At 49.5% G+C, this 26,304-nt stretch overlaps 2 protein-coding genes across 12 annotated transcripts in view; one reads left to right on the top strand and one right to left on the bottom strand.

Moving 5' to 3' along the window:
* mtus1a (microtubule associated tumor suppressor 1a) overlaps positions 1 to 17,758 on the top strand; it is a 50,709-nt gene extending 32,951 nt beyond the window's left edge. For 8 of the 11 annotated variants that reach the window (XM_035426682.1, XM_035426683.1, XM_035426686.1 and 5 more), the window contains 9 exons: positions 668 to 900; positions 7,852 to 7,918; positions 10,667 to 10,881; positions 12,223 to 12,328; positions 12,533 to 12,606; positions 12,783 to 12,878; positions 13,891 to 14,007; positions 14,186 to 14,283; positions 14,612 to 17,758. In XM_035426682.1, coding sequence (XP_035282573.1) covers positions 668 to 900; positions 7,852 to 7,918; positions 10,667 to 10,881; positions 12,223 to 12,328; positions 12,533 to 12,606; positions 12,783 to 12,878; positions 13,891 to 14,007; positions 14,186 to 14,283; positions 14,612 to 14,828 — 1,223 coding nt within the window. In that variant the 3' untranslated portion in view covers positions 14,829 to 17,758. Of the gene's footprint in view, positions 1 to 667; positions 901 to 6,423; positions 6,621 to 7,851; positions 7,919 to 10,666; positions 10,882 to 12,222; positions 12,329 to 12,532; positions 12,607 to 12,782; positions 12,879 to 13,890; positions 14,008 to 14,185; positions 14,284 to 14,611 lie in introns of those variants that run through there. The other 3 variants (XM_035426685.1, XM_035426690.1, XM_035426691.1) reach the window with 2 other exon arrangements.
* A 2,040-nt stretch (positions 17,759 to 19,798) lies between these two features.
* LOC118231283 (platelet-derived growth factor receptor-like protein) lies at positions 19,799 to 25,854 on the bottom strand. The gene is given in 7 exon segments (XM_035424955.1): positions 19,799 to 20,388; positions 21,039 to 21,122; positions 21,124 to 21,176; positions 21,575 to 21,868; positions 22,272 to 22,423; positions 23,569 to 23,848; positions 25,647 to 25,854. Coding segments are annotated over 7 exon segments (1,107 nt in total). The 5' UTR covers positions 25,702 to 25,854; the 3' UTR covers positions 19,799 to 20,199.
* Positions 25,855 to 26,304: the final 450 nt, after the last annotated feature.

The following is a 26,304-nucleotide window of genomic DNA, read 5'->3' as shown; positions in this document are numbered from 1 at the left end:
CGGCGTTTATGACAGAACAGGCCGTACCCGTGACGTGCTGAGAGGCCCGGTCTGGAGCATCACGCACTGGAGAGCTGTAATAAATCGCTTGTTGTTGTGGTTTTTTTGGGGGGGGGGGGGGCAGATGGGTGCCCCTATTCCAGCGCTGTGTGGCCCCCTCCCCTGCCGTTGGGGGGCTGCTGGGCTAGTGCAGTTTCTCATTAGCGCTCCCCGTTCCATTATTATGCCCTGGGTGTCATATTTATAAGGCTGATGTAAATCAAACCCTCAGTGGCACGGCCCTGCTAAAATAAGGTCCTCCTGACTGCGCCGCGCTCACACAGGAAGCTCCGCTCGGGGAAATGGCCGTAATCTCATTGAGGGGCTCCATTTTGTGTGGGGCGGCTGTGCGTCTGTACGGCTGTACGGCTCTCTCTAATTGCTCAGTGACTCAGTCTGATGCTCCGGAGTGAGCTCCGGACGGCACCGCGCTCCGTCTCTAACACAAACCGGGGGCCGGGACGGCAGACACCGCCCGCGCCACGACGAGCTTCTCCGGCACGGCAGGTCTCAGACCCGGGAGCCTGTCTCCGGCTCCGACGGAGCAGGAGGAGGAGGAGGAGGAGGAAGAGGGGGTGGAGGAGGATGCTGAACGCTGTGGCGACGCTAAACGGATGCTCTCTTGCAGTGGACCGGAGCAGGCAGCAGCGGGCGAGCCCCCGGACCCAGGCTCCCGTGCCGACGCCCGCGCCGCCGGACCTGCTGCCCGCCGACACCAAGCCGCCGGGCGCGGAGCTCCACCGGCCGCGGGCCGACGGCGGCGCCGGCGGCAAGCGCCTCCAGCAGCTGAAGAAGCTCCTCGCCTCCGGAAACCGCCGCTTCGAGGCCGTCGCCGTGGTAATTCAGCACGTCGTCGCGGAGGTAAGAGGCTCTTTTTTCCAGACCCTTCCAAACATGCGTTTCACGTGCGTCAGAGCCGGCTGAGGCTCACAGAGTGTTGCTGCTTATCGTGACGTTTAATGCAAAAACATTAAGTGAATAATAAAACTAATAATAGTGGATATGAGCTTATCTGTGCCTCGTTGCTCTGCGTTTGAGTGCAGGGGTTTGGGCTGGGTAGAGCACGGTATGATGCAGGTGTATATTATGGGGGATAGCAGGAGGTTTTGGACTGATTCCCCCCCCTTGCATATTCTGTGTTAAGCAGTATCAGCCATGCTTGTTAGAGTGTAGGAGAAACGTTCAGTGGCTGCTGTTCGCAGGTGCGGTGGGGGGTGGGATTGGTGTGTGTGGTTGGGGGAGGTGTAGTAGCAGCAGGGGCCGCCGACGGGCTGTTTGTTTTGGTTATGTTCTCTCCTCTCTGAATGTTTGGCCTCTGGGAATGAGCAGCCAGGAGGTCCCGTTCACCCCCCCCCCCCCCCCCCCCCCCCCTCCTCGAACTGCACTGAAAAGGGGAGATATTTTATCAAGGCTCCCTGCCCAAAGCCCCTCCCTCGCCTCACCCCTCCCTGCCCCTCCATTTTGTTATGATGTTGCTACAACACAGAATCAGTGTTTGAAGCCGAAGAGGCCGGCCAGTGAGGGGAACTGAGATCATTTCTGGCAGAGGGGTCGTACATTCTCCAGATACCTTATTTTTTCACCTCCGAATGAAAGCTTGTCTGGTGTAATTGGTTTGCTTTACGGTTCCTGTGTGTGAACGGTACCTGCTAAGGGTAAATGTATGGTTGTATGAAGACCCTTCGTGCCCCCCTGTGTGTTTGGTGCTTCAGTATCGATGGCCATGGCCGCTGGGGTCTCCCTCACAAGGTTATTTTCATTCTTCAGGGAAAGAGCAGCCTCATATACATGCTTATAACAGGCTTATGAATTCATGTCCAATTCATCACACGCAGTGAGCAGAGGGAAACTGCAGATGATCGCATGTGTTGCGTTGGAGCTCACCTAGCTGTGCTGGGTGTGTGTGTATGTGTGTGTGTGTGTGTGTGTGTGTGTGTGTGTGTGTGTGTGTAATGTTGCCTGTGAGTAAGTGGAGGGTGTATGTGTCTATGTAAAGATAGGTCTGTGTGTGTGTTTGTGTGCGTATGTAAAGAGGTGTCTGTGTCTGTGCATGTGTGCGTTTGTGTGTGTGCATGTGTGCGTTTGTGTATCGACAGGGCTGACTGTAAGCACACCTGCCCTGTCTGCAGAAGGTGCTGATTAGCTGGCTGGGTGGGGGGAGGGGGGGTCTGCTCGTGTCTGTGTGTTCTGTGTGTCCTGCTCTACTCTGAGAGAGCACTCCCACTGCACATTTACCTTCCTTCTGAAGCACCCATTTCATGTGGAAAATGGAGGCTGCTTTTACCACGGCTGTTTTAATGTGGGCAAAATTTCTTTTTGTTTGATTTTTCTTTTCACACAAGTGAAAAAAACCCTTTTGCCTTTTCTTGGTGATGACCTTTCTAATGAAATCACAGTTCAAACACTCTTGAACCTTTTCTGTGTGCGTGTGTATACTCTTGGGTCTCAGGTATGTTAATGCTATCCCTTTTCACTTGTGCAAACAGCGCTTTGTAAGAGTTTACTCTGTCTGCTAACGCTTGAACTGATACAGAGCTATTCTTTGACTCGGGGGGCAGATTAGCTGTCTAACTTTAGAGGTGTCCTTGTTAAAATGACAGGAGAAACACAGTGGCAAACCGTGGGCCCTTGTAGTGCTGTTAAGGCCAGGAGCTGCTGGTTATGTGCAGTAGCTTTAGTTCCTGAAAGTGGTTTCAGCGATGCCCCAGAGGTTTCCGTTTTTCTCCGTAGGTAGCTTCTCCACCTTTGATAGTGGGGCCGTTTTAGATGTATATTGACGTAGAAAATGTTCAGAACCGAGCTTCATCCTGTGCGTTCAGAGGCCAGGGGGGGGGAAGAGGTGTCATCTTTTGAAGGAAGTGAATTTAAAAATCCAAGAGGAAGTCGGTCTCTGAAAACCACCCGCCCCCACAGCACTGTGTCTTTGGTGCCCTGTCATCATTTTCATGGTTAAGCTCCTAAACACAGGTTGGGAGCAGTTTTACTCTAAACTAAATCTACCTCTTTAACTGCCAGTTACTGGGGATTACCTGTCAGGATTAGAGGAATAACACAACCTTAACAGGGCATAACATCGTAATTGGCGCATAGTTTCCAATTATACTTGCAGATCTTTATTATTGGGATGTGGTGTTTATTTTAGGGTATTGTAAAAAGGGAATCCTAGTTACCTCCTGGTCAGGATTGTTGTGTGTTCTACACAAGCTGTGCAGTTCTGTTTATGGTGTGAATGGGCAGATAAGCCTGTCCCAGGGTCCAGGCCTTCTGTATATGACTCATGCAGTCCCAGCAGCCTTTGCTCGTCAGGTCTGCGGACGTGATCGGGGGGCCCATGGAGCTGCACATATCTGGAGATATGGACCTGCTTTTCTGACATTATCAGACAGGCAGATTATCGGACAGCTGACACGGTGCAGGCCCCCGTTCCGGAATGCCGCGGCGATAGGATTCCGCCACCGCCACTTGTGTGTTTTAAATAGGATAGCGCAGTTTAAATAGAGCGTGTTTTAAATAATGCACCGTTTCCCAGCAGCAGGGTAGAGGTGACACTCTATTGGCTGTTTGGTCCCTGAAGAGTTGTTCTGCACTGTAGGCAGGCAGGGGGTCCAGTTATCCACGCATGGCTAAAGATGCTTCACCAGGCTAATTCCATCACACCATTCTTCCAGTAAAAAAAGAACGGCATTTGGAATAGAGTAAGGCTTTGTAGTAATATTATCTCAACAAAAATGGGAAGACAATTCAATTATAACCTCTAACTGGTGTACACACAGTTCATCGTTTCTATCTGCAAGAAAGAGTTTATTTGAAAAGGAATTGATTACAATCCTTGTATTTTTGTCATGTATATTTGCTTACACAGTCCATAGTTGGGCATTTGGACAGGACTGTTGCTATGACTACACATAGCCATGGCCAATGGAACAGAATGCAGGCCACAGGCCGTGTGATTGGATGTTTAGACAGGTCTGACATCTGTAATCTTCCAGGAGTGACATTGGCCTGTAGTTTGGAAAAACAGTCTGCTCAGCGTCTTCCCAGCTCTATGAGAGTATAGCTACCCATTAGACATGAGGAGTTGTAGTGTTTTTTTTTGTTTTGTTTTTGTTTTTTTTTGGGTCCAAAAATACTTTTGAAAGTTTGTGATAAACTTCATTACCTCAGGGCCAGGGTTACATAATTTTGGCTGAATTTACGATCATCGCCTTTGAGTGGCGTTTGTCATTACGGAATGCACAAAGGACCCGGCAAGCCAAAACTTGAGCTGAGCTCCACGTTCTTAGCTTCCAGACATCCCCGAAAAGACGCCTGCCCTTGGAGTGACGCTGACGTGAACCGACGAGACGATTGGCTAATTAAAGTGCAGGTGTGGCGCTGCTCTTCTGCGACTGCATGGGTGTACGGAGAGGGGCAATCGTCTGCACGTCTCTCTATCTGCCTCTGAGGCCTCGGATATTAATGAGCCTTACTGTCAGTCCCCGCCCCTCACGTTGACCTCACTCTTACCCTCTGCGGGAACTGCCCCCCCTCTACAGACCTTTATCATGTCATATGATAAGCGGTCTCCACCCTGGCCTGGTCTGTTCCTGCTGGAAGAGCTGGGGAAGAGATTACTTCAGCTGGCTCACAGACAGAGGGAGAGTCATTTCAGATTTCTCCTGATAGGTCAAAAACGTCTTTATGTGCCCTGACGAGACTGGGGCCCGATGGCTACTCAGCCATTCGTCTCCCGCGATCACATGTTTACGTGAGGCAGACAAACCAAAACGTTTGTTCGCAGCTCAGTGATCCATGAGGCGGCCATTTTGAGAATACTTGGTGCTCAAGGTGCCATTTAAATCCGTCGCATTGATCACTATAAATGCACTAATGAAATTCTGAGATTTTTTTGAAGGAGATTTTTCAAGTTCGAGAAAACACCAAGGTGTCGAGTGGGAGAGAGGGATGGGGGAGGGGAGCAAATATTTAGTCGACAAAGGTTCCAGAATTGGAATCTCTGCCAGTAAATCATTGGATGAGGAGAAAAGGGAGGGGCTATGTTGCGCACTAAGACAGCTGATGACTCAGTAATTACAGTATAACACAAAGCCATATTTTAAAAAGGTGGCGTCCACTAACCCGCACATTCAGTTGACACTGCCTGCATTTTTATCGCTGATGTCGTTCCTCTTAATAAATGTGTTCACTTATGACAGCCTACAGAGATGACACATTAGCATTTCCCTCCATGCAGCTGGTCACTGAAGCAATTCAGGTTAAGTGCCTTGCTCAAGAGCACAGCTACCACGTTCTCTCTGGTATTTGAGCACTTGAAACCTTGAGCCCAGTTCCCACATCACCAGACCTTACTTGCCTGCCCTTAATAAGCGTTGGTTCATCTAGGAGGTGCAGCTCTCAACAGAGTGGAAAATGTTAGAGCTATACCTCAAATATCTTAACCCTGTTGTTGATTTAACTGGACCAGGCTGAGATTAACATCAGTATGTCTATAGCAAATCTGTAAGCCAGCAAGTAAACACACTCCTTTCGCTCTCCCTATCAGCCGATATCTCTCTCTCCATCTGCCTCACCCCCCCCCCCCCCCGACTCTCTCTCTCTCTACCCCTCTCTCTACTCCTCTCTGTTGGATATCTCAATCATATTTTATTTATTTAATTCTGGATACGGGTGATTGTGCCCTTATGTACGGTTATGTTCTTGGGCTTCATCTAGGAAACATGAAAAGCATAAACATCTGTTTATGTGAAATGGTAGGGTTAATTGGGACAGGGCTAGTCCACCTTGAAGCAGTGCATTTTCTTTGCAGACATAATAAGCTCAGTTGACTGTAAACGTATATTGGCCTAAAGAATGACAAGGCCCTATTTATAGATTTAGATAAATTAAAATAAATTAAAGTAGCCCAAACAGGATGGATAAATGTTGGTTCATTGAAAAGAGGACTTACTCTTCCTCTCTGCCAATTCAGCGAGCATGCAGACAGAATTTATTCATTTTTCATAAGGGTCTCATGGCTGGGTTATTTCTGACCTAGTTTTCCCTCAACTTAGTTTAAAACACTGAACGCTGCTGTTGCCCTCGGATGTTTAAACAGTAGTGAGTCCAGGGACTGCAGAGTTGACTGCAGAGGAGTGGAATTGCAGTTCCTCTTCTGTTTATCTCCCGCAAGGACATTCTTTCTGCTTGTCCTGTATCGCAAGCTAATTCGCCAAGAGCCGCTCGTACACTCCCAGCAATGTATCATGCGCGTGGCCACTGTGTGTGTGTGTGTGTGTGTGTGTAAAGAGACCGGAGCCCAACCCCTATCTAAGAGCAGACTAGTTTTTTTCCCCCGCTGCCCCTCTATTAGGAGGAGTACGGTAGAGCGAGAGGCAGCTGTGGGAGGCAAGGTCTGATGGAGCTGCTTTTTTAGCGGTGCCTCCGATGCAGACAGACCAGTTTAGAGGCGGTGGAGGTTCCACCTGCGCGGGCGCTCCCAGCTCTCCAGCGCCTGCCAGCGTGTTCCCGTGCCAGCCGGCCGGACCATGGGCTGCTCGGGCAGCAGGGCGTGCGTGGGGGGGGCCCCCTGCACCGCCATGCGGGTAACGAGCCTCCCTCTCTCTCTCTCTCTCTCTGCCTCCCTCTGTCTCTGTTTCTCTCTCCCTCTCTGCCTCCCTCCGTCTCTGTTTCTCTCTCCCTCTCTGTCTCTCTCTCCTCTCCCTCTCACTCTCCTTCTGTCTCTCTCCCTCCATCTCCCTCTCTCCTTCTCTCTCTCTCTCTCTCTCCCTCTTGCTTGCTCTCCCTCTCTCCCTCTGTCTTTCCCCCTCCTCTCTCTGGGACTGCGGGACAGCGGGGCGCTTGCTAGCAGCTCTCCCCCGCCGTGATTCCGCATGCCTCTCGCGCTCTTTGTCCGCCCCCCCCCCCCCCCGCGCTCCTCGGGGGATGGGGGGGGGGGGGGTGGGTTACAGCGGGAGGGGGGGGTCATTGCAGTAATGTGTTGCGTGCAGGTATTGATCCGCGGAGGGACGGGACGGTACCGCTGGGATTTGGGAAGGTGGGGGGGGGGTGTGCTTTCTGTTGTCTCTGCGTTGCTGTGAGAGGCTGACAGGAGCACTGCAGATACACACACACACACACACACACATCGCACGCACACACACAGCCTCAGGGGTTTCACCATCTTTTACGTGAGGAGTACGATCTGAGGTGAGATAAACATGAACCGTCATTCTCGGCTAATGCGGCGTTGCAGGATGTGTAGAATTTTGCGAGGGATTTTTGGTACAGTCACGTTGCGCGCGCTCGCTGTACAGATTATTGGCTTTACTGTGCTTGCTCATGCTCGAAATGCAACACTCTGGCTGTGCTGCATTCTGCTGAAAATGTTCTTCTTTCTCCCCCGGTCATTTTGCTGCCTTGTTCTGAATTCTGAGGAGATGGGGTGAATTGATCTGTCACTCACCCGGTAATATCCTGATGTGGAGCAGTGAACCGGATTCTTTTGGACCAGCAGCATGTGTTTGTGTCCTTTGTGTAATTCAAGAGAAGTTCTTGGTCAACATCGTTTCTTTGACACTCTCTCCTCATAAGGGAATATTGGTATGCGATGAGCTCAAGGGCCTGTTTTTCTGCTCTTTTAAAGTTCACCTGCACAGTTGATTCAAACACTTGAGTTGAAACATTTTAGGTGTGGTTTAGCTGACAGTTCTGTTCATGCAGTTGTGCGGTGGCAGATACCCTTCGTTTGGCAGAGCTAAATATTTAACGTGCGACTTTAAGCACACTTAAAAAAAACACGCAGTCTGTGACCGGGACTCTTTCTTTTTTTTACAGCGTGAGGAGGCCGAGAAGCAGAAGCGAGAGCTGTCTCAGGAGCTGCTGGCCCTGCGAGGGGAATTGGGTAAGACTTCAGCTTTACTCTTCACCAGACCCACTCCAGGCTTTGCTTGTTGTGAAACTGACTCAAAGTGTAAAAGCAGCACCATGCGTTTTGCAACAGGCAGAAACAAATGTTAACTCAGTGCTGTAATTGGGAGCTTACGGCAGTCACAAGCTCAGCGATGAATCTGATAAAAACTCAGCGGCACCATTCCTGGAAATATAGACATCGCCCCCCTGTTCCTGCTCACTGTGTTTCATTTTGAACCGCGCTACTACTGGGCGTGTGACACTGCAGTGCAGAGTGCAGTCTCATAGATTATCCTGGCTTCAGATTTCCCAGGGGGCTGTGGGGCTGCCCTTAGTCACAGTGATGCTGCCTGTGGGTGTCAGTCACCCCCCCCCACCCCCGCTGGTCTCTGCTCCAGATCCAGTCGTGACCGGTCTCATCCTGGTCCCGTCCTGGTTCTAGCGGGTTTTCTCCAGTGTGTGTGTCTGTTAGTTCTGGCGCAGACAGCGATAGGCTGGGGGGTGTAAAGATGGCCGCACGTGGTCAGGGGCAACAGGGGGCCCCCCCGTCCTTCTGCATGTTTCTCATGCTTATAGAATATCCTAAAGCAAGTCCACATGACTACATTACCCATAATCTCAGTGTGTCAGCTTAGCTTCTCAGTCTTTCATGCCATTAAAGAAGCTGTCCCATAAGCCCCCCTCGTGCTTTTGGAGCGTGGTACCGGCGGGTAATCGGGCGTAAGGCGCGTATGCCATACCGCCATGCGGCAAACAAACGCGCGTGCGAAAGACTCAGCTGGCGGTTCGCTCGCCTCGCCGCTCAGAGAAGCCAGCGTGAGCCTGCCGTTCTGATGATGTCACAGCGCCGCTCGTCAGGGGCGATCGCAGGGTTCCGATAGGCTGCCCGGTGCCCGGAGCTGCCGTTGCATCGTCCGCATCGCCGCCTGCGTCGCGGGTCTGCTAGGCGTGTGCATCCTCTGAACTGAACCCCGTTCACCAAGAGCAAGCAGCGGGCTCACCAGTCACGAGTTCTCCCTCAACCCTCCCCCCTCCCCACGAGGGCAATTATTTTAATCTGTAATTAATTTTGACCAGGAGAATGCCTGTGACCTTTGACCTCTTGCACACGTGTGGAATGTCGGGCCCCCTGATGTTGCGTGTTCAGCCCCCTCTTCGCCTTCGCTGTCTCTCAGCCGGACAGTCCCCCGTCACTCACCTCCTAAAGTCTCCGCCCCCCATTTTGTGACCCTTGAGTGGGTCCATCAGCCCAACGAGTCCCGGCTTGCTGACTATCCAGGAGCTCGCTAACATCGGCCGTCTTAATACTTTCCAAGCTTTTCAGGGGTTTAAAGGGCAGGTAAATCCAGTGTTAGGGAATAGTTTAAACGTTTAAGTGCTTTAGTTTTTTTTCTGAGACTACCAGGGCTGTTTGCCTCCTTTTACACTCCAGTTGGATTTAATCCACTTGCAGTGGAGGAGTTTCTCTCAGTCCGATTCCGCAGATGGAATATCGGTCTGGATGTTTTTCCTGGTTTCTTTTTTTCTGCGGCCCACTGTTTCTCCGTTGTTTGTCCCAAACACACACTGCTCTGTGGCAGGAGGTTCTGTGCATGGAACTCACTAATTGAATCTCGGAGCAGATTTATGTGATGCATCGGGCAGTTATTGAGCTCCAGTCCTGGGTCCCAGGGTTACATGTGCCCTCTGGTCCTGGAAAAAAAACAGCAGCTGCCGCTTTTATTAACCACGCTCAGTCAGACTGTCCAATACCAGCGTGCGCTGTAAAGCACTCCGTTTTAATCCTAATAAACTCTAACACAGTTTATGTGAGCCTAAATCAGATCACATATACTCTATCAGAGCAACTCAGCACTGAACATTTTTCTGTGTGTGACCCTGAAAACAATTCATTTTATTTTTTTAAATCCAGCTCTTTAATGGAGTGTAGAAAAGAAGAGATTTGTTACTGCAGTCCCTCACTGTTGGTTGATTTGTTACTGCAGTCTATTTTCAGTGTAATCTGGTGAATGCACAGGAGGAGGAGACTGTATTTTTGAAGGCGGTCTTTCCCGCTCGGAAGTATGGAAAAAAACACGCGGCCAGGAGTCTCATTGTTTTGTTGTCGCACCTGTCCCCCCTAATGAAGGCACCATAAAGGCGGCACTGTTACCCACACAGCTGCTGCTCTTATGTCATCTCCCAAGCAGCAGCAGCAGCACCGGCGGCGATGGTGGCCTGTGTGTGTAAATCCACACAACTGCACAACAGCGGGGTGGAGAGGCTCACAGCCAGCGAAGCTGACGCCCCCGTAGGCCTCCCAGCGTTAGCCCGTTTTATTTCTGTAACAAACAACTTGGCCTTCGGGAAGGGATCGTGGAGTGAAACTGTCCACGCGTAGCGTGCGTCAAGATTCCTGAGAATTCTGCGTCCAGCCATTTGTGATGCGGCGTTAAGTCGCATCTGTTGTTAATAAATGCGGGAGTTTCTCAGGGGTGGAAATATTTAGGACACGATGGTTATTTCAGCTGACTGTCGAACGTGTTGCTCTGGGATCTAAAGTGTGTGTCAGATCTGTTGTGCAGTTCTGCGTGTTGTGTAAGAGCCTGTTCTGCCCAATCAAACGCATCATGTGACCCCGGGTCAGTGGAGAGCCATGTGCGGTCTCCAGTGCGGAGGCGCGCACATTTTTAAGTGGACGGCGCGACGCTCGGGTCGCGAGCGAGCCGAACCTGACGCCCCCCCCCGGTCGTCTCCGCAGTGACCTCGTCCGCGTCCTGCGAGACCCTCGAGCGGGAGAAGGATGAGCTGCGCGCGGCGTTCGACGGCGTCTTGCGCAAGGCGCAGGAGCAGCACCAGAGCGACCTGGCCGACCTGGAGCAGCGGCTCAAGGCCTTCTACTCGGCCGAGTGGGAGAAGATGCACCAGGCCTACCAGGAGGAGGCCGACCGCTGCAGGAGCCAGATGCAGCAGCAGGTGAGGGGGCTCTCCACACCCGGACTCCATCCCCATTCCCGCTCATGATTACAGTCCACTTCGTGATGATAACTCAAACTGTCAGTATAATTATCCCTTTTCTACATGTGAACATAAACTCACACACATGCGCTCACATGACCATGTTGTTTATTTGGGGGGGGTCGTAATGATCCTGCCGGAGCTCCTGTTGTCCCCTTCTCGCTGAAAATTCTACAGAACAACTGGTCGTATGCCCTCGCCTTTCTGTTCGTATCTCATCCACTTTTCAAATGACATTACAGGCATTTATCAGATGCTCTTATCCAGAGCAACTTACACAACTTTTTACATAGTATTTACATTGCATTTATACAGCTGGGTATCTGCTAAATAAATGTAATGTATTGTAATGTCCTCCACTTAGTATCAGAGCTATTTAAGGTAACCTATATAAGGTCAAAATAACAAAACTAGCTCTCCCTTTACTGCAAAAAAAAATAAAAACCTAAATCAAACTGGGGAGGACACTGTGACTGCAGCCATTTATATAGTATGTTGTATTTGTCCAGTTTGCTGATTGGCGCAAAAAATTTTCCAGGCCCCCACCTGCCAAAATATTTTAAGTGTATCGTGTGCTTGGCCGCAGCCCAGCGAGCCAAATTTATTTATGCTAGTCGTCCATGCCTGGTCTGCACCGCAGTACGCTCTAACTGTCAGAGAAACTGTCACTGAATAATCCTGAAGCACAGTCTTCAGAGGTCTGTTCTTCTGATGCTGTGTACACCAGAGAATGTAGCCGGCACGTGTACTGACTAGCTGAATATAAAGACCCGACTGTAGCCGTGTTTACGCTGCCCCTCGTTAGCTGTAGCGATGTAGCGCACATATCAGCCAATCGGGCGACTCCGTCGGTGAAGGCAGAAGACGCTACATGTCTACGAAAAGACCCCGAAGCCACCGAGCGCAGCCAGATATGCAGTCGTAATGGCATGTGCGGAATCCGTGAAGAAGTGCCCGAGGGCATTACCTGCGAGAAAGTGATTCATGGCTTCACATTCTGAACTTTATTTACGGTTGGCTTTTTACCGCACAGGTTTGACAATTCCACTTTCGCTCACGAGTGGAACTGAGATTGCTGGCAATTATAGTCCTTTGGGCGGAGACGTCATTTGTGCTAAGTAGCCATTTCTTACGTCAGTGTTAAAAGAAAACAATGCATTTAAGTACAGTTTTTAAGTCACGCAGAGCAAAAGGCACAAACATGTTCTCACCTGAAGCCCAGTCAGACTGTGAGCAAAAAACATCAGCTGCTAAAGCAGTTTGGTTTCTCTTAAGTTCTCTTCCGTTCTTCTTTTATAGCTGGACGATTTCAAATCCAAGCACGAAGCCTTGAGGAAAGAACTGGAAGATGGCCACGCGGAGAAGCTGGAGGGCCTGAAGCAGCACTACGAGGCGACGTTGGAAGGTCGGTTACTCTTAAAATGCCGTACCTCTCTGCGTGTCGCTGCTCGCCTCGTGAAGCTGAGTTTTGGGCCTCCAGCACTGGACCAGGCACCCTGTACCCTCGACTTCCTGAGGCCTTGTTTGAGTGGTTTGGCTGCATCACCCTCGGGGATGTGGTGGTACTGAGCGCTCATTGGAAACTTGCTCTTGCCCTTTTTTCTTTCAGAACTCAGGACCAGCCATCAAGAGGAAATGGAAACTTTGGACAAAACGCTCAAGGAAGCTGAAGCCAAGCTAACCGTAAGCTCCCTGTTGGCCCTGTGGGGCTCTGCGCGTTTAGAAATGTAGTGTATAAGTTGCGGTGTTTCCCCCACCCCCCCCCCTTTAGAGATCAGCCACAAAAAGCTTCTCTTCAGATGGACAAATATAAGCATTATTGAGCTCAGCACCCATTTTAACGCTCACGTCCCTCACAGGAGCAAGTCCAGGAGCTCACAGCCGAGAACAGCGCTTTAAACGAGAAGCTGAACGCTGAAGAGGAGCGGAGGAGAATTCTGGCTGAGAAATGTCAGGTAAAACCAATGTGACATGCTGCCTATTATTTATTTATTCTTCTATTCACTGCCCATCATTTCACCATTCCGTACCTTGAATCACCACTGAATTTGAATGTAGATATTATGTATTAGCTGTGTGTTTTTCCCTACTGACCAGTACAGTCCAAATGTATAGTAAATTGTAAATTTATTGTCAGCTCAGTGGCTGTGTAAATGTAAAAAAATAAAAGGAAATTTGTCTACAATGTGAATCCTCACTTATGGGAGAAATGGTACCAAATTTCTAATTTGCGAAGGTTTCTTGTATGTTGGAAGGCTGTAGAACTGGGACTGAGGTTGGAGCCTTGCCTCGTGAGATTCAGGCGTGTCCGTTGCTGAATGGCACTTTATATTTTCAGTGTTCGGAACATGCAGATGATTTGTAGGGATTTATATTTCTCACTGTGCTATATCCGCTCCTCTATATATAGCTGGACTGGGACAAGCAGGATCAGTATGAGATTCCTGTCCTGCAAGCGTGCGATTTCTGGATAGAATTGTTCCCGTTTAAAAACAACGCTCTTCCCCAAAACACCATCTGGAACTGATTTGCTACTGGGCCCTGTGTGAGATTTGTTTATTAGCAAACGTATTCACATTTATTTGATACTACAGGCTGTAATCCATAAAAATACACATGAATTTACTGCACGTACTGTATAGCTGGTCTGTGCCAATGTCGGTACTGCGCAATGTGTGACGCCCTCTGTTGGAAGTCGGGAGAACTGCAGGTGAACTCAAACGGGTCACTGAGGGGAGAGACGTGTTGCAGCTGGTAGTTCCGTGCCGTGCGATGTGAGAGGGAAAATGCTCTTTGCTCTCTGAAATACTCAGCCGAGTGCAAACTCGTGCGCTTTCTGCCCGACACGCGTCAGGCTTCCAGTCGGTTGTCATTTTCGTCAGTCGTTTCTCCTCCTTTTGTTCCACCTGCGTCGACTCATCAGTTCTGATGAAGCGGTACAGACCTCACGCTCTCTGTCTGTTTCAGAAGGACTCCCACACCCTCTATCTGGAGCAGGAGCTGGAAAGCCTCAAAGTGGTGCTGGACATCAAGAACAAGCAGCTGCACCAGCAGGACAAAAAGCTGATGCAGATGGACAAACTGGTGAGTTGACTGGAGAGAGAGAGGAGGGCTGGGGGGACCAGGGTACAGTTTTAAAAAACACATTTTGTCTGTTATCCACTGTGAGGAGCGCTCTAGAGTCTGAACTCTGCAGTATTGCTGCTTACGTTACCTTGAGTTTTACCTGGTTTGCCTTTAAAATTTGCCGGTTTTGCTTCAGATGGAAAAGAGCGTGAAGCTGGACGAATGCCTGAAGAAGGTCCAGCAGGAGAACGAAGATCTGAAGGCCAGGATGGACAGACATGCCGCGATGTCGAGGTAGAGCTCCTGTACCGTATGCACCAGACACTCGTGAGGGAGGGGCGGAGTGCTTCTCCCCTCATAAATGATGGGCAGGATGGCTTACTGAGGACGAGAGGCCTGGTCCATTTGGAATTTAGATATTGAATAGAAGCAATGGGATGTTCACTGACACATGGGAGTAGGCAGGTTTAGCAGTGTTATTAAAACAGTGTTAATAATAGATGAATGTGTTTCCTGGTGTGTAATTGCTAGCGTGATGCCTGTGCTTTTGGAGAGCAGGTTCAGCTGGAGGCTGGCATCCTCGTTTATCTCGGTCTCCTGTGTGTGTTTTTTGTGCTTTAAGGCAACTGTCGACGGAGCAGGCGGTGCTGCAGGAGTCCCTCCAGAAGGAGTCCAAGGTGAACAAGCGGCTCTCCATGGAGAACGAGGAGCTCCTGTGGAAGCTGCACAACGGGGACCTGAGCAGCCCCCGCAAGCTCTCGCCCACGTCGCCCTCCAAGACCTTCCAGTCGCCGCGCAACTCCGGCGTCTTCTCCAGCGCGCCCGTCTCCCCCAGATAGCGCTTTGCCCGCCCCCCCCTCGGCTTCGCGGAAGCTTCCGGGGAAACCGAGCCGGACACGGACTCCTCGGGCGAAAAAAAAAGGCTATATTAGCTGTGCACGGCTAGCCGCGACTCGCCGCCTGAAGAAGTCCATTCTAAAATGGATACATTTCTGCTGATTTACTTTGTACATCTGATTTACTATATATATATATATATATATATATATAAAGACTTTGGAATGACATTGTTGCACAGAAGCACTTATTGAGCAAGGCTGACCTTGTTCTTCGCCTTTTTTTGGGAAAAAAAAAAAAAAGGAAATCTCAGGTCCTGTAGATAATCACCGTGTTTGTATCTTGTGCTTAGCGAAAGCTTGTTCACTGGGGCGGGGTTGCTGCGTGAGAGAAGTGTACGTGCGTGTGTGTGTGTGTGTGTGAGAGAGAAAGAGAAAGAGAAAGAGAGAGAGAGAGAGCGTGTGTGTGTGTGTGTGTGTGTGTTTAAGGCTTTCTGGTAACAAAACGACGAGCAGAAATATTCACGTTTTGAAAACCCGGCCTCCGTAAAATGCGCGTCGACTCCCGAGGAATCCGAGAGCGAAGGCCTTTCTTTGTGAGAGCGAGGATCCTGAGGAGGAGCGAGAGCGAAGGCCTCTCTTAGTAAGAGCGAGGATCGTGAGGAGGAGCGAGAGCGAAGGCCTCTCTTTGTAAGAGCGAGGATCGTGAGGAGGAGCGAGAGCGAAGGCCTCTCTTAGTAAGAGCGAGGATCGTGAGGAGGAGCGAGAGCGAAGGCCTCTCTTTGTAAGAGCGAGGATCCTGAGGAGGAGCGAGAGCGAAGGCCTCTCTTAGTAAGAGCGAGGATCGTGAGGAGGAGCGAGAGCGAAGGCCTCTCTTTGTAAGAGCGAGGATCTTGAGGAGGAGCGAGAGCGAAGGCCTTCCTTTGTAAGAGCGAGGAGGAGCGAGAGCGAAGGCCTCTCTTTGTAAGAGCGAGGAGGAGCGAGAGCGAAGGCCTCTCTTTGTAAGAGCGAGGATCGTGAGGAGGAGCGAGAGCGAAGGCCTCTCTTTGTGAGAGCGAGGATCTTGAGGAGGAGCGAGAGCGAAGGCCTTCCTTTGTAAGAGCGAGGAGGAGCGAGAGCGAAGGCCTCTCTTTGTAAGAGCGAGGATCGTGAGGAGGAGCGAGAGCGAAGGCCTCTCTTTGTGAGAGCGAGGATCTTGAGGAGGAGCGAGAGCGAAGGCCTTCCTTTGTAAGAGCGAGGAGGAGCGAGAGCGAAGGCCTCTCTTTGTAAGAGCGAGGATCCTGAGGAGGAGCGAGAGCGAAGGCCTTTCTTTGTAAGAGCGAGGATCCTGAGGAGGAGGCCTCTCTTTGTAAGAGCGAGGATCGTGAGGAGGAGGCCGTGCTCAGAAGCAGCCGCTCCGACGCCGGCAGTGTCACACGTGTGTGGATGTGCTTGGCGTGAGCGCACGGTTGGGGCGTGGTGACCGGGCAGTGAACCCTGCTCAGCCGCAGCGAAAGCCAGCGCTCTGCAGCCGTTAATCTCTGCCCCCCCCCCCCCCTCCTCTCCTCTTATCAATTCTGTCCTTCCCTTCGCCTTATTTTAAAACGAGTCTGTTTCTGCGTTCCTCACATACATGCATCCCCGCTTTTGAGTGTGAAGTGCTGTTGTGTGTTCATCCCATTTTAGAGAGAATAAAGTTGTCATTTCTAAGTGCAGGGACCCCCCGGCTGAAAGATCACGTGTGTTTAATTGGCCTAGTCTGGACATTGTTCGTTTCCATTACTGTCTTTACCTCATTACCCACGTCTTGATCCGGTTTTCTTTCTCATGCCAAGAACAACATCTCCTGCTTTAAATTGTTTGTGTTATTGTTTGTCTGCATCGCTGTCATTTTTAAAGTAACGAGCTCCTGGTAAAGTTCTGTAGACTGGGAGTGTGGCCTGTGTGTTAGGCGTTCTACGCAGAACTGGACCAAAACCTGGCTTCGCGCTTTGCGTGTTCTGCGAGTTTTTGAACCGAATGTTATTCTGCAGACGTGTGGCGCTGAAAGAGGTCTTCACCGCATGAACGGATATCCGAGTCTGCGCAAAAGCCCACCGTTGTACCCGTCAATCTCTGCTCTTCTGCGACGCTGGAGGAGAAACCGTGCGGCGTTTGGGCCTTGCGTCCGGGATTCTGTTTGCACATCCACTGGAATGTCAGCTACGGCTTTGCTCTATGCTGCGCCTGTACATATTTGTGGATGCCTTGGTCCGAGGATTGGTGTGTTCATTCAAGCAGTATGAAGCAGTATTTGAAGCTTCTGCAAAATCGTCTGCTCTGTTAACCAGAACTGTATTTCTCTGTGGTGCAGTGCTCTCCTTCCCCTTCACCAAAAAACAAAACAAAAAAAAATATATATATCGTGCACTAATTTTACTCTGTGCCATTTTCCCCTCTGTATTATGATGCCCAAGTCGGTTTACCCATATTTTCAGCCAGGAGTTGTGTACCTGGGTCAAACCCCTGCATTGCTCATGCAGTTTACATTAACCATAGCAGAGGATATCCCAGTCTCAGCCTTCAGAACGGAGTTTCTGCTTTCAGTGGTCAGTATGTAGTAAATCCTGCAAGAGACCCGGACACTGGAACTGTGCTGTGGGACCAATAAGACTGCAAGATGAACAGACCTGACTGTCGAGGCTACAGAAACCGCATTTCCCACAGTCCCTTGTGTTTTCCCAGCCTCTCCTCCTCCTCTTGTCTCAGCTTTAAGATCCTTTTATTCGCAAAGATGATGTCGCTGCAGTTTGACGGCGGGGGAAGTTTAAAGCTTAATGCGTAAATTAAGAGTAATGTCTAGGAAGATTTTCTTGAAATTGTATCCCAAAAAAGTAACTGTGTGGATGTTGAAATTATTGGTGTGAAGCAAGATATGCAATTAATAAAAAGTCATATATATATGAATTATAAAATTTGTTTGTGCTTGTCCATGCTTGATTTAAATCGTTCCATAAAGTTCCGCTGAATAAGACGGCTAAACGAGCGCAGTGTACTACGCCAGCGAATAGCCTGCAGGCTTCTGTGGAGACTCAGTTCAGGTTCCGCTTCCATCCTGGGAAATCCAGGGCCCTGTTTCAGGAAACTGGATTACGGAGTTAGCTGGATAACTGCGTAACTGAGTAAAACCCGGAACCCTCCCAAATCTGGAACATGGACTGCAGTAAAACAAAAAAAACAAAAAACAGTGTAGTTCCGGGTTTTACTCGGCACAGCTACCCAGCCAGCTCAGTAATCCTGCTTTGTTAAACACCCCCCTGACCCGAAGCACGGTCTGTGGTTGTAAATGGACCGCATTGTAAAGCAATGCCCTCCTGCGCTGACAAGGAAGCACTGCAGTGGAACATGCGGTCTTGAATAAGAGCCATTAAACCAGCGTCCTCTCTGCAGTCATCGAACATCGCTGGTAATGGCTGTGGAGTAATGGCATCCTGGGAAGAATTCTCGATCGGGTCAGGTCGTCTAATATCTCCTCTGTTTAAGATGCCAACGTGGATCGATCTCTCCCTCTCTCTCTCTCTCTCTCTCTCTCTGCAGCTTGTTAAGACGTGTGAGGAGCGTTTGTGTGAAAAATGGGGGCAGGGAGAGTGTCTGGGTGAGGGATCCACGTTTGCAGTGGCCTGCGACGGTTTCTGCACAAGCTGTCAAATTGTGTTCAGGAATTATGGGACGGTGAGATGCCACAAAACCAAAAAGGGGTGGAGCTACTATCATAACTCTGACTCACTGATTTGGGCCAGTCATTGTATTTATTTGCTGTAAGGAGCAAAATGTTTTGATAGGCTCAAACAAAAACAAAACTGGGTTCAGTGATTGACAGCTCTTTGTAGTTCTGCCCAATACAGGTATGTGGTTCATTAAACCGTGCACTCCCATCATAGTTTTCAGCCTGGCATTATCGTTCACTTGCTGACAGGTCGTTCACAATTCATCTGCTTGCCTCAATACTGGGGTTTTGTTAGGGATTAGTACAGAACAGCCTCATTATTTAAGGTTCCGCTGCGTTAAAAGTAACAATGACTTAACCGGAGAACAAGCAGGCGTGTGCGCCTTGTGTTTTTATCGTAACCGGAGAACAAACAGGCGTGTGCCCCTTGTGTTTTTATTGTAAACGAGATACCGTGAGTCGCGCTCGTTGCGGGAAATGACGGTCTTAACCGGGTACCGCGAAGCGTGAGCGTATAGGGAAAAACACGGTAAGTGTGTTCCCGTGCACCAAAATGGGAGCCGGGCCCTGCATTCCACATACGGAGTCCATTAGCGGCAGCAGCAGCACAGTCTGCGCAGCTCAGCCATAAACTATGTTTTATGTGTCCCCGCGCCAGGAGGAGGGAACGCCCACACGTCTGTACATCTCCGTCCATTTCTGCCGTCTGACAGCGAGCAGGACGGGCAGTTCTCCCCTATAAAAGGCTTCCCCTATAAGTAGAACTCAGCCGGAGACAGCCCAACGGTCACTTTCTGAGAGCGAAACCCGTCCTCTCCGGTCCAGTCTTTACATAGAAGCGACGGGGAAGTGTTGCGTCACACTGGTGTTTGCGTGTACAGTATGCACACTGCCTGTAGACAAAGTCTGTTTTTACTATTCCGCAGATCTGCTTACATAAGTTCTAGCATCACATGCCAGTAGAAATGCCCTTTCTACTGTTGTACCGCTATGCAGATAGATCAAAACTACCAATGAACTTCATTCAAATTATAAATGGCAAGCTGGTTCTTAAATGTCAAACGGCACTCGTTACAGTGATAGATTGTTCCAATTGCTACTTGCCAGCAAATTAATCCTCCATTGCAGCCAATGGGAAAATAGGCTGTCTGGGGTCACAGACTGGTGTTTTGAAATTTGTTGAGTGTTCAGTTGTTTGTTCAACAATCAGACCAAAATATGGTTGTGTGGTAAAACCCTCTATTGCAAGTTGAACAAGTTGCGAGGAAGTGAAATGGCTACAGGCAACTGTACCCAAAATGACACGTTTATTTCAATGCATTTCTTCTCCCAACCACAGTCTCTATAGAACATACTGTTACCTTCAAGCTGCTTAACATGGAAGCATTATACCTGGGGGAGGGAGGGAGAGACCCAGTCTATGCAGGTTACCACTCCCCTTATAGAAATCGATTGTACTGCAATATATGTAAATATAAGAACTTTTCGGAAAATTCAACAGTAAAAATATATTTCACAGCAATGTATCATTTACAAATATATTGCAAATATCTAAAAGCAGAATTAATTTGCCCATATATATGGTGAAATGTTGCAATATATTTTTCATATATTGATAATATATTGTCTTTAAATATATGGCAGTATGTTTCGTTTCCGTAAGGGTCGTCCTGTCTGCCCCCGCCCCGGTTAGAAGGAGTCCACGCTGGTGGTGACGGCCGTCTCCCCATGCTTGTTCTTGGTCCTGCAGATGTATTTCCCGTAGTCGATGGTCTCTGCGTCCTCCACGGTCAGGACGCTCTGGGAGATTCGGGTGGTGTGGCCCACGCCCCGGTTTATCAGCCTCCAGGCCTCGTACAAACTCACCGGCCTCATGTCCTGCAGAGAGAGAGGGAACGAGGAGGAGGAGGAGGGGCTGAGTCTTTGGTGTTGGGCTCTTTGGTGTTGAGCAAAGTGTATCAATTCAGGCTAGAATCCTCCTCAACTGCATGCTCTAAACATTATAGGTTAGATGTCTGTGATCTTAAATATTGAAGTTGTAATATGAAACGTCCTCTCGACCCACATGTTCTGTGTACATGATACAGTGTCGGTGATACATGAAAAATGACATTTCTCATTTCGATAGTCATGGTTTTTTTTTAAATACATTGCTGTCAACACTATCAGGGGTAAGTCAGAACGCGTTGACCTGGCACATACTTTCGTCTGAGGTTTCTCCTGGTAGCCGCACATGGAAAACCTGAGGGATGGTTTTAATCTAGGGGATGTTCGGTAAATGAAACCGTGCAGTGGAGTGTAAATCAAACCGAGAGAGAGAGAGAGACAGAGAGAGAGAGAGAGAGAGAGTACTGTGGATTGGGGGAAGAGACACAGTGACCCAGGTGTGCTTGGGCTAGGCCCAGGAGCTGAGAGAGAGGGGCTACGGCTGACATTCTACTGTACTGGACTTTCCACCTCTACCCCCCCCCCCCCCCCTCCCTTCCCCAACACACACCACACCCCTGTAGAGTGGCCCCGCCCCTCACCTGACCGGGATACGTCCAGGTGAAGTTCACATGCTGCTCGGGCTCCCCCAGGACCGTGCAGGTGATGTTGAAATTGTCGCCCCCCCCGCACTACAGAGGAGGACGCTTTGATGGTGGCTGAGGGGGGGCCACTGGGAACTGTGAGAGGAGAAAAAATTCAACCAACGTGACAGACAGCACTGAAAACAGGGGTTCTTTCCAACGGCTTATTTTCGATCGAGGTCCGCCATCTTTAAGGACGTTCCAACCTGTTAAATGCTCCTTGAAGGTGCTAGGAGCAAGGAGAGCTAGGAGGCTCCCGAAGGATGCTTGAGCAAGGAGACACAAGTGCATCCTTTGCGGAAGTATTTTTTTCAGAATGCGTCACGCTTGAAAGATCGACTTGCGGATCCAGCTCTCCCCATCTGCCACGTCTGTAATTGACCTGGCCTCATGCCAACGCTTGACTGAACAAGGACGTTCCATTTGCCTCATACACGCTTCCTTAAATCCTCCACCCCTCGTGTGCGGTCTTGCGAACGGGGTGGCGCCCGTACCTTCCACGTAGAGAAGCTGGTACTTGTTGGAGATCTGCGGCTTGTCGTTGATGACGGCCCTGCAGTAGAAGATGCCCCTGTGCTCGGGGCTGGGCTCCCGGATGACGAAGCCCTTGGTGGGGTCGTAGGAGATCTGGGTTCCGTTCGTGGACACCTCCTCCGGGGGCACCTCGCGGTGCAGGGTCACCTTCACCTGGGGACTGGTCACCCGGCAGGGGATGGTGGCCGTCCGGTCCGGGCGTAGGTAGATGATCTCAAAGTGGATGGGCGACGGGACAAACAGCTCGTCTTTATCTGGGGCGGGGGGGGACACGGACACGCGTGTCAATCTTGCCCTGTCTCAAAATATTGCCCTTTTTCTCATGCATTTTTCTCGTCTGTTTTGTTTCTACGGGTTGTTTTCTCCTGTCAGCTGAAGTCGAACGTGTGTACTACTTCATACAAACGGCGGTACATGCTTCCACTTGCATATGAACTTGAACACAGTGGGAACAGGGAATGCAAGAGAGTGGTGAGCTGGCGTGTAATTCATGAGGCAGGATATTACTGAGTTAGCTGGATAACTGCTCTGAGTAAAACCCGGAAGGGCTTGTTTTACTTCAGTCCGAGTTCCAGATTTGGGAGGGTACTCCGGGTTTTACTCAGTGCAGTTATCCAGCTAACTCAGTACCCCTGCTTTGTGAAACAGGGCCCTGACCTGTGAAGTAGATGTACGAGGCAGAGTTGCGTTCCGTGTCCTTTTCGCACTCGACGCCGTCGCAGAGCACCGCCCAGCAGCTGTACTCCCCAGTGTCGGCAGCAGAGGGCGACGTCAGGACGAGCTGGCCGTACTTGTCCTGCTGAGTGACGCTGGTGCCAGAAACACAAGAGTAAGACTCTCGCTATGGATTGCATGTCAGCAGCAAACAGTGAAAGATCAACTCACTTTTTCTGACACTCTTCAAAGAGGTTTTCCCCACAATAGATTATCAAATCAATGTGTGTTTTTGTTAGGAGTAGAACCATGTAATCTTGTGGCAACAAGCTCAGAAAATTCTGAAAATCTAATTTCATTCCTTTTGTTAGACCTTTACCCTTTAAACACATTTTGTGCATTAAAGCCAAGAATAAAATAATTGCAAAATACTGCTCCTGGGAAAATAAAGTATGTGTCTTACAAAAACCTGCAGCTCCCTTTGCCAGGTGTACAACACAAGACTGACGATTGCATAACATCAGGGGGTAAATTACATTTGATCAGATAAGTGTTATATACTTTATCTAGAGAAACACAGGCCCTTTGCTCTTGAGAACGCTATATGATATTGTATTGTTTTGCTTTATTTCTATTTTTTATTCGGTCCAATGTAATTGGAGTATAGTACCATTTGTTTATAGTCAAATAGAAGGATTCCATTTGTTGGTACTCCGTCCCATAGGAGATGTACTGATAGAATTAACCCTCTGTTTGAAATCAGTAGAGATACTCAATAGACTTTTTTTTCTGTGTTTCATGCTTGAAGCAATAATCAAATAGAATCTGTCCTTTTTTAGATACCTGAGCTAATAATTGAGCAGAATCAGCCCCTATTTTTTGAGGTCCTACTTGGTATAATGCTTTCCGGTGTTTGATACCTATGGCGGTAATCAGTAAAATGGTTTTTATTTGATATCTGAAGCGATACTGAGGTAGCTGCTCTGTGTGTGTGGTACCTGAGGCGGGTGTCCTTGTAGGTGTGCAGGTAGGCGGGGTAGTCTGTGTGATACTGAGGTAGCTGCTCTGTGTGATACTCAGGTAGCTGCTCTGGTACCTGAGGCGGGTGTCCTTGTAGGTATGCAGGTAGGTGGGGTAGTCTGTGTGATACTGAGGTAGCTGCTCTGTGTGATGCTAAGGTAGCTGCTCTGTGTGTGTGGTACCTGAGGCAGGAGTCCTTGTAGGTGTGCAGGTAGGCGGGGTAGTCTGTGTGATACTGAGGTAGCTGCTCTGTGTGATACTCAGGTAGCTGCTCTGGTACCTGAGGCGGGTGTCCTTGTAGGTGTGCAGGTAGGCGGGGTAGTTCCACTCGATTCGGGAGCCCTTGCAGCGGAGCTCCATGCTCCTGCCCGCGGGCAGCGTCAGGGCCTCCCCCAGCCGGAGGAAGCGGCCCTTGTCCAGGACCTGCGTCAGGAGGGACTGGCCCTTCCCCACCGCCTCCTTCTCCTTGGCCTTGGGGAAGCGCACCTTGCCCCGCTTGTTCCCGGGCCTGATGCGGTTCTCCCCCGCCTCCTTCCGCCGTTTGACCTGCTGGCCGAGGCCTGGGGGGGGATGGGGACGGGGTGGGAGGGGGGATTGGGGGCAAGAAGAGGCGGGGAGTTCAGGATGCTCAGAGGGGCTTCCCAAAATGCACACTCGCCAGGCTGTCTTTCAGAACACAAGCTCCTCCCACCCCTCTAAGCCCCGCCCATCCAAGCCCTGAGCGTCCGGATCATTCAGAGAGGCTTCACAGAACACACACTCGCCAGGCTGTCTGTCAGAACACAAGCTCCTCCCACCCGTCTGACACCCTGCCCATCCCAGCCCAGGCCTCGGTCAGTGAAATAAACCACAGGGTAGCAAAGAGACCCAGAGGTTTTCATGATTTAACTTTTGTATTTATATCTATGTGCCAGAATTTTCTCAGATCCTCTATTGCGCATGTGTGTGTGTTTAAGCATGTGTTTCAGCTTCTGCGTGTTTGAGCGTGTGTCTGTTTTCCAAAACGTTATGTACATATGTAAAAATCATTTAAAGCTCTCTTTGAAATGTGCACTCCCATCCAGGGTATAAATCATGTTCCAATTCCATGATAACTTCAATGTGTAAGCTGTAATAAAAATATGTTTTTATAGCGCAGGGAAATGGTCTCAGACTCTGAATGCGGTCATGCTGGTTTTAAGCTGCAGAGCTACGTTTGTTGCTACATGTTTATAACATGTAGATATATTCTCATTTCCCAGCAGTCTAACATTGTTTTGTTTTGCCCAGGTACGTCACATCTTCAGGTAGACTGGTTAAGTCTTCACAGCACAGCTATACCCATGTACGTCTGGAGAACTACCGTGGCAATACTTCTCTTGCACAGCTGTATAAACATTATCTACAGGAAATACTATGTGCTTTTTTTCATGACTGGCATGCTAACGTTTAAAAAGGAGGAAAACTCTGGTCAGTCCACATGTTCAAATACTCCATCTGTTTCCAGCCTCTCTCACTGAGTATGTGGTATGACTGGGCAGCTCAAACCAAACATCCATTAACTGTGACATACTGGTAATGCTGGGAAACAATAGGAGAAAAGTATCCTGCAATAGAAAACAACTCATTTTTTCCGATATGTGAAGTGTTTTTAGCTAACGCTAAGCTAAGAGTCCCTTTCCAGCTGTTCTCCTCTTGTCCACTCCGGCTTGTAGCAGGTTAATCGTAAACACCTGTTGAACGGTCATCGACTCATCGCATGAACGCGCTCGGATGCCTTCGAAAACAAACCTCATTGGTTCAGGTGGTTGCTCTCCCCAACAGGAATTTCTCGAACAGAACAAAAGTATTGTTCTCGAACCCCTTATGCACCCCAGACAAAATAAAAGGAATCTGCACGTAATACAGTTTCATCCAAGATTGTCAACGGCATTTTAAAAAGAAAGAACTTTTAAATGGAATTTCAGAAATGGCATTTCCAGTGTCATCAGCAGATTTCGAAGGGGAGTAAGTGGCGACACTGAAAGCAATGCTTCACATCCACCACCTCACTTTTTAAATGACTCCCTGCCTCTGCCTTTGCAATTATGAAAGAAGATATTCTGACTTGGCTTCACGGAAAAGTGTCTTCCCCCCCCCCCCTCCCCCATCCCCCGGTCTCATTCCCCCCAAAAGCACCGATTCACCGATTCTGCATTCCAACTATTCGAGACTGTTCACGGAGAACCTCTGAAATGACCTAATCTTCCTTTGCGCGCTCCAGTTATGGTGCCTTTAACAACGACAGCGGGGGAAAAGGGATGGATGCTACTAGATACACACAAGATGACAGAACTAAAAAAAGAGGAGAGAACAAAGACGGGAGGTGTAATTACTCACCGTTTTGCACCTCCTCCCAGAGGAGGAACAGGGTGAGGAGGACCCACAGCTTCATGGTGCGCAGTCGGAGGTGAGAGGTGGGTTCCAGAGGGGTTCGGGAGGCGATGTGCGAGCGTTTTGGGGGCAGCAGAGCTCGCCTGGAATCTGGACACAGAGTTCTGGAGGCTCCAGCAGCCCAGTGCAAATTAAGGGCAACATCTGTGCTGAGAAAAGGGAAACTCTCCTCTCCAGCCTCAGAGTTCTGCTCACTCCCCTCTCAAGAGCAGGAAATGCACGCTCTCTGCTGCCACCTGCTGTTCTAAACCAGCTATTCCATCAACGATTAAAAAACCATCAAGGAAACGGGGGACAGGTAAAATACCTAGCTCTATAGGCTGGGATCTCAGTCAGTAAACATCAGTGATATTGAACTACCTAAGACTTGTTTAGATGAATACGTGGAGGACTGGGATAAACCCAGCAATTTGATCCTGAATGACAAACAAATGCTCTGTATGCCCACCATAATTAAAATGCTTTGTCAAACCATTGTAGTTTTTTTGCTGGGAGCTGTAAAATAAACCTGAACTGTACTGGCTTTGTGGTGCCAGAAACACTGATGACCTTTTGACACTCACCAAATTAACATGTACCCATGGAAAGAAAGAAACCGACCCTT

Source organism: Anguilla anguilla, chromosome 7 (assembly GCF_013347855.1).
Source record: "Anguilla anguilla isolate fAngAng1 chromosome 7, fAngAng1.pri, whole genome shotgun sequence".
Lineage (NCBI taxonomy): Eukaryota > Metazoa > Chordata > Actinopteri > Anguilliformes > Anguillidae > Anguilla > Anguilla anguilla.
This window is presented reverse-complemented; position numbering and strand designations above follow the sequence as displayed.